Below are 6442 nucleotides of genomic sequence, written 5' to 3' on the forward strand. Positions count from 1 at the left end.
GAGTGTACATTTTGTTTCGGATTTGACTTGGAAATTCAGGGAGTAATCTGTTTATGTATACAATTTATCCCCATGAATATGCGTAAATCATGAGTGTGAGTTTGTGTGTGTGTGTGTCTGTGTTCATGAAAGAGAGAGATGGGGATAGGATACCCTAGGGATGAATGTGAGGACTATGAGTGTGTGTGAAGCTGTGCCTTTTCAAGACCTTTTGAATCATTGCGTAAATTTTTTTCAACAGCACTAATTGGGGTGTTTTGTATCTACATGGCCTATGTGTGTGCGTGTGTCCCTGTATGTGTGTGTGTATGTGTGTGTGTGTGTCTGTGCGTGCGCACGTGTATGCTTGTACCCTTTCTCTCTACTGAGTCTTCCTGTCTCTCTCTCTCTCTCTCTCAAACACACATGTACGCCCACTCTGACCTCCCAGCATCCTTCCTCCGCACACACACACACACACACACACACACAGACAGAGACAGAGAGAGAGACAGGTCCTTTTACAGGGGAAGCCTTGAAAGACCACATGCAGAATGCATACTCCAAATGTTGCACAACTTGTATAACTAAACTCTGTGTGTGTGTGTGTGTGTGTGTGTGTGTGTGTGTGTGTGTGTGTGTGTGTGTGTGTGTGTGTGTGTGTGTGTGTGCTCAGTTCGGATGAAAATGAACTGGGCCACAGATGGGCTCTCAGGCTGCTGGGGCCACAGTGACAATAATGGGAGACGACACTCAGGCTGCTGCATCCTCTATCCTGCTCCTCTCCTCTCCTCTCCTCTCCTCTCCTCTCCTCTCCTCTCCTCTCCTCTCCTCTCCTGCTGCTCTCCTCTCCTCTCCCACTGTCCCTCCCTTTCTCTCCGCCTTCATCTCATCTTATTCATTCCACATCCAAGACTCAAAATGCACAACCACCTCCAGACAACCACTCAAACCTGAGAGAGGAGAAAGAGAAAGTTTGCCCTTCTCGGAAACCTTGTGCTGTTTTTTTGTAGTCACTGTTGGATCCCTGAGAAAGTGTGTATTGAGGGACTGCAATGCTGTGTGAGAGTAGCACTGGCTGCTGCTGCACTTCAACTCAAGTGATGCAGTGACCTTTGATGTAATGTGGGCCGAGTGCAAAGCATAACTTCCTGTCTGTAGCTAACAGCTTCTCCCCTTCTCTCTCTCTCTCTCTCTCTCTCTCTTTCCCTCTCTGTCTGTCTCTCTGTCTTTCACACACACTCTCCCTGTATATCTTTCCTCTCTCTATCCCTCTCTTTATATCTCTATTCTTCTTTTTATCCCTCATGTTCTCTGTACCTTTCTTTTTCTCTCTTCTCCCTCTCTTTGTTTCTCTTGTTCTCTCTGTCTCTCCCTCATCTCTCTCTCCTTCCCTCTCTCTCTCCCTCCCTCCCTCCCCTCTCTCATTCTATCTCTCTCTCCCTCCCTCTCTCTCTCTCTCCATTCGCTCAGGCCCCTTGAGGGTGGTGGTGCCCACTGAGTCGGTGTCTGCCCACCTGGGGGACACGGCGCTGTTGCGGTGCGAGGTGACGGGCGAGCCCATGCCCGTGGTACGCTGGCAGAAGAACCGCGAGGACCTACCCTCGGGGACAGGCGCCGCCGGCGGCAGCGGCGGGGGAGGGGACGCCCGCGTGGTGGTGCTGCCCTCGGGCTCGCTGCAGGTCAGCCAGGTGCAGCCGCCCGACTCCGCCACCTACCGATGCCTGGCGGAGAACCCCAGCAGCGCCCGCACGGGCACGGACGGAGACCTGCGTGTGCTGCCAGGTGAGGGACTCCGCACGCACTCTTCATACACGCCCTCGAACACATACACAAGATGCACAGATACACACAGTGAACATTCATACACTCTTACTTTGATAATTAAATAATTAAATAATAAAATACTTGAAGTTAAACTTAGTATTTCCGCACTTCAGCAGAACTGCTTACACGGACTGACAGGAGAGTTAAAAGCTATACAAGTAATAACATTCTCAGCTGCTGATTTTACTGTTTGGGTTAACTGTTTGGGCTTAAAATGTATGCCTATTTCAAACTAAAGGCACATTTTCTCAAGTATTGTCACCTGCTGAGCCTGCTCATCTTATGTAGCCAGCAAAAGGATGAAGTCGTGTCATGATTCCTTCTGACTTTGAGGTGAATAGCAGAAAGCTTGAACGACTCACTGAACAAACCACTACAGTCATTAAATAAGTTGGTTATCAAACCAGAATTGTAGGCTACATCAGATATCTCAATTAAACGTTACAAAGGGCGTGATCATAGGCTGATGTGCTTATTAATTTATGCTTTTAATGATTCCCAATAGAAAGCTACAGTGAGGCTGGAGCTGGAATACAAATACATTAAAATAGTAGTTTCTTTGAAAGAATTTGTCAGCCCCTAACATACATAAACACATATGCACATACACACACACACACACACACACACACACACACACACACACACACACACACACACACACACACAGTGAGACGAATCCACAAATGGTTGAATTATTCCATCAGATTAGTGATGGTTTTATTTACATTGCTCTGCATGTACGTGTGACTCAGCCTCCCGGCGGCGGTCCCTTTTTAATGCAAGTGATGCCTTAGAGAGATGAGCACGGCCCGTGCTCTCTCTGTGTGTGTGTGTGTGTGTGTGTGTGTGTGTGTGTGCCTTAGAGTGATGAGCACGGCCCGTGCGCTCTCTCTCTGTGTGTGTGTGTGTGTGTGTTGTGTGTGTGTGTGTGTGTTTGTTGTATGTGTGTGCCTTAGAGAGATGAGCACGGCCCGTGCTCTCTGTGTGCTCCAGCCTATTTTATGGACTCTGAAAGCATCATTGGTTGCCAGTGTATTATTGTTGGACCAAGGACAGGAAGGATTTGTGTGTGCGTTGCGTCTCCTGTGTCACTGCGGTGTCATAAGTTTCTGCTCGGGAGCGGAGGAAGTGTGTGCCTGTGTGTATGTGAGTGTGTGTGTGTGTGTGTGTGTGTGTGTGTGCGTGTGCGTGTGTGTGTGCGTGTGCGTGTGCGTGTGCGTGTGCGTGTGCGTGTGTGTGTGTGTGTGTGTCTGGCCGGGCTGTGATGTATGGGCGGCGAGTGCCGGACGGTCCACTCTGAGGACAGATGAGTCACCGTGGCTCTTTTATGGCTCTCACCGAAGCACGCGCACACACACACACACACACACACACACACACACACACACACACACTCACATACGTACGGAAATAAACATACACACATGCACACACTCACATATGCATGTACACACACTCAAACGCATAGAAACACACACACACAAACGCATGTACGGAAATAAACAAACACACTCACATATGCATATACACACACTCAAACGCATAGAAACACACACAAACACACACATGTACGGAAATAAACACACACACAAAAAACACACACACACACACACATGCCCGCCTCACACTCCTTCTGAGGCGTACATCTCTGCCAAGCACGCTATGGTGTGCCTCTCAGGGGGCTGAGTCTGCCTCTGAGCCACAGCATCTCTGCTGCTTTGATAGTAATCCCCCATGCAGGAAGGAACAGCCCTCACTGAGCATGTGCAAAACAGGCTGCGAGAAAATCACACAAGTGAATTTGTCACTCTGGGACCTTAACAGGGACCACACAAAGCCATATACTATAGAGCTCTGATATCGGTTTCTAACAATACCATGCCTAGTGTGTTTTATCTTTAGATAAACACCCGTACATAATGCAGTGTATATGATTAACAAAGCGCTCGTGCTCAGTGCTTGTCTTGTATTTATTAACCTCTGGGACAGAAGGAACGATGTAATAGCGTGTTGGCTCAGCAGGCTCTATCATCTCAGATGGGTCTGTGTGCGGAGGAGACCCGTGATAACTTGCATTATTCTCTTAAATCATGTTATTCAAATCGGCCCCGCGAGCAGGAGATTTGTCAGTCGCTCGGCAGTCGTAAAAATGTGATTGCATGGATTTCCTTTGTCATGACTGGATGTCTGAGCAAGGTTATTTGGAACGCGCTAAGCCACACCGAGACAGAAAGAGAGAGAGAGCAGGGGGGAAGATATGGGGAGGGATGAATAAAGAAAGAGAGAGAGAGAGAGAGAGAGAGAGAGAGAGAGATGTGTGTTTGTGTGTGTGTGTGAAAGAGAGAGAAAGAGAGTGGGGGAGACATGAGGATATGGTAAGAAAGAGAGAAAGAAAGTGTGTGTGCATGTGTGTGAAAGAGAGAGCCAAAAAGAGCGTGTGTGCTTGTGTTCGTGTGCCTCATTTTAAATGCAGACTCATTGGCCATGTCTAATGGCTTGACAGCTGGCATGAGCTGCGTGCAGATTCCCCCCCGATTTGACAGTCATGCCCAAGAATGCATTAAGCCCGTCGGATTTCCGCGGCATCTTTTAAAACGCTCATTAGCGGTTTGATCTGCACTCTGTACACGCTGAACACTGCAAATTAGCAGCAGGCGAGACGCGGCCGCGGCTAAAATGCCCACGCCGGCCCCACCGGCACAATCCCTGCGCCCCCCAGCTGAAACCCCTCCGGTGCATGTGCATCCCCTCACTTTCACCACAATGGCAATCTGTGGAGCCCAGATCCCATTCCGTGCTCAGTGATTGGTCAGTCTGTGGAGCCCAGATCCCATTCCGTGCGCAGTGATTGGTCAGCCTGTGGAGCCCAGATCCCATTCCGTGCGCAGTGATTGGTCAGTCTGTGGAGCCCAGATCCCATTCCGTGCGCAGTGATTGGTCAGTCTGTGGAGCCCAGATCCCATTCCGTGCGCAGTGATTGGTCAGTCTGTGGAGCCCAGATCCCATTCCGTGCGCAGTGATTGGTCAGTCTGTGGAGCCCAGATCCCATTCCGTGCGCGGTGATTGGTCAGTCTGTGGAGCCCAGATCCCATTCTGTGGAGCATCAGTGATTGCTCGGGGCTCTCGCTGGCTCACAGTAGCTGTCCCTCAGCGCCGCTCCTGTCATTCACGGCGTTCACGGCGTTAAAGGCGTTCACGGCGCTCGCGGCTTTCACGGCGTCCACGGTTGACTTTCGTCCTCTCAGTGTCGCCCCTGCCATGCGGCGCCGCAGCGTTCACAGCGCTAGCGGTTGACACTCGTCCCCGAGGTGTTCCTCTCCCCTAAATGCCTCGGCCTCTCTCAGATCACAGGTTGCCTGTTTAACGCCTCTGTCAAGCGCCGCCCCGGCAAAATGTCTCCACCAACCTCATAGCCGTGACAGCCGGAATAACCAACACCCCCCCTCCCTCCTCCATCACCTTCCATCCTGCTATCCACCCACACACCCCTATCCCCTGCAGCAGTGGTCTACTCCGCAGTAAATATGAAAAGGGGGGTGACGCAGGGTCAGTCCATTTTAGTGCCGTCTCAAGGGGGATGTGGGAAGTAAAGGGCACGGTTTGAACCTGAGTTTGGCTGGAGGGCTGGAAGATAAATCAGCCTCCACTATCCCACAATTCCCCTGTCCATCCATCTGCCCAGGCCCCCCATCTCTCCTATCTGTCTCTGGGTTCAGGATTAAGGCAGGCAGACTCCCAGTGGGGGCAGCACAGCGAATGACCCAGAGTGACTGTGTGAAGTCAGTATGCTGGTGGCTCAGGAAACACATGAGGGGATAGGCTGAGATTAAAACCCTGTTATAGGGCGAGTGTGTGTGTGTGTGTGTGTGTGTGTGTGTGTGTCTCTGTGTGTCTGTGTGTATTTGTGCGTGTGTGTTTCTGTGTGTCTCGGGGCGACCACGTGAGGCAAAACACACGCGCGCTTACACACACACACACACACACGTGCGCACAAACACACACATACATAAACACACACACACAAATACACACAGGCACAGACACACACACACACCACACACACACACACACACACACACACACACACATACATATACACACAGAAACACACACACCCACAAATACACACATATACACATACGTACGTGTATGTGTGTGTGTGTGTGTGTATTTGTGTGTGTGTGTGTGTGTGTTTTGCCTCACGTGGTCGCCCCGAGGCAGTGTATCCCGGCGTCTCCAGACTGACATTGCCGTCAGCCAGCCAGCTCTGAATCTGTCTGTCACAGCACTCAGCCAATCCAGTCCTGTGGGGATTGCAGGAGCGCCCAGAGAGAACGACCCACGGAACATTCCGGCAGCCAAGCGAAAACGCACAAGGAGTCTCCGGGGAGACAGGCAGAAACACTCAGCTCTCGTTTGGTGGTGGTGGTGTGTGTGTCTGTGTGTGTGTGTGTGTGTGTCTGTGTGTGTGTGCTGGATCATTTATCATAAACACACACCCCAAAGGCACTGCTTTCAAGTCAAACACAGCCTACTTCAGCTGGTCACTGAGCTACAACAGCACAGCCCACTGCAGCTCATGGGTGTGAATCTCATGGGTTGGTGAGCTGTTAGAAAAATATGTAAGGGCTTG

The 6442-nt window shown here is 50.6% G+C and overlaps 1 protein-coding gene across 1 annotated transcript in view; it reads left to right on the forward strand.

Annotated features, from left to right (window-relative positions):
- dcc (DCC netrin 1 receptor) overlaps positions 1-6442 on the forward strand; it is a 155037-nt gene that overhangs the window by 21911 nt on the left and 126684 nt on the right. The window contains exon 2 of the mRNA XM_031577481.2: positions 1453-1764. Within this exon, the coding sequence (XP_031433341.2) occupies positions 1453-1764 (312 nt within the window). The remainder of the gene's footprint in view (positions 1-1452; positions 1765-6442) is intronic.

Source organism: Clupea harengus, chromosome 12 (genome assembly GCF_900700415.2).
Source record: "Clupea harengus chromosome 12, Ch_v2.0.2, whole genome shotgun sequence".
In the NCBI taxonomy this organism is placed as follows: domain Eukaryota; kingdom Metazoa; phylum Chordata; class Actinopteri; order Clupeiformes; family Clupeidae; genus Clupea; species Clupea harengus.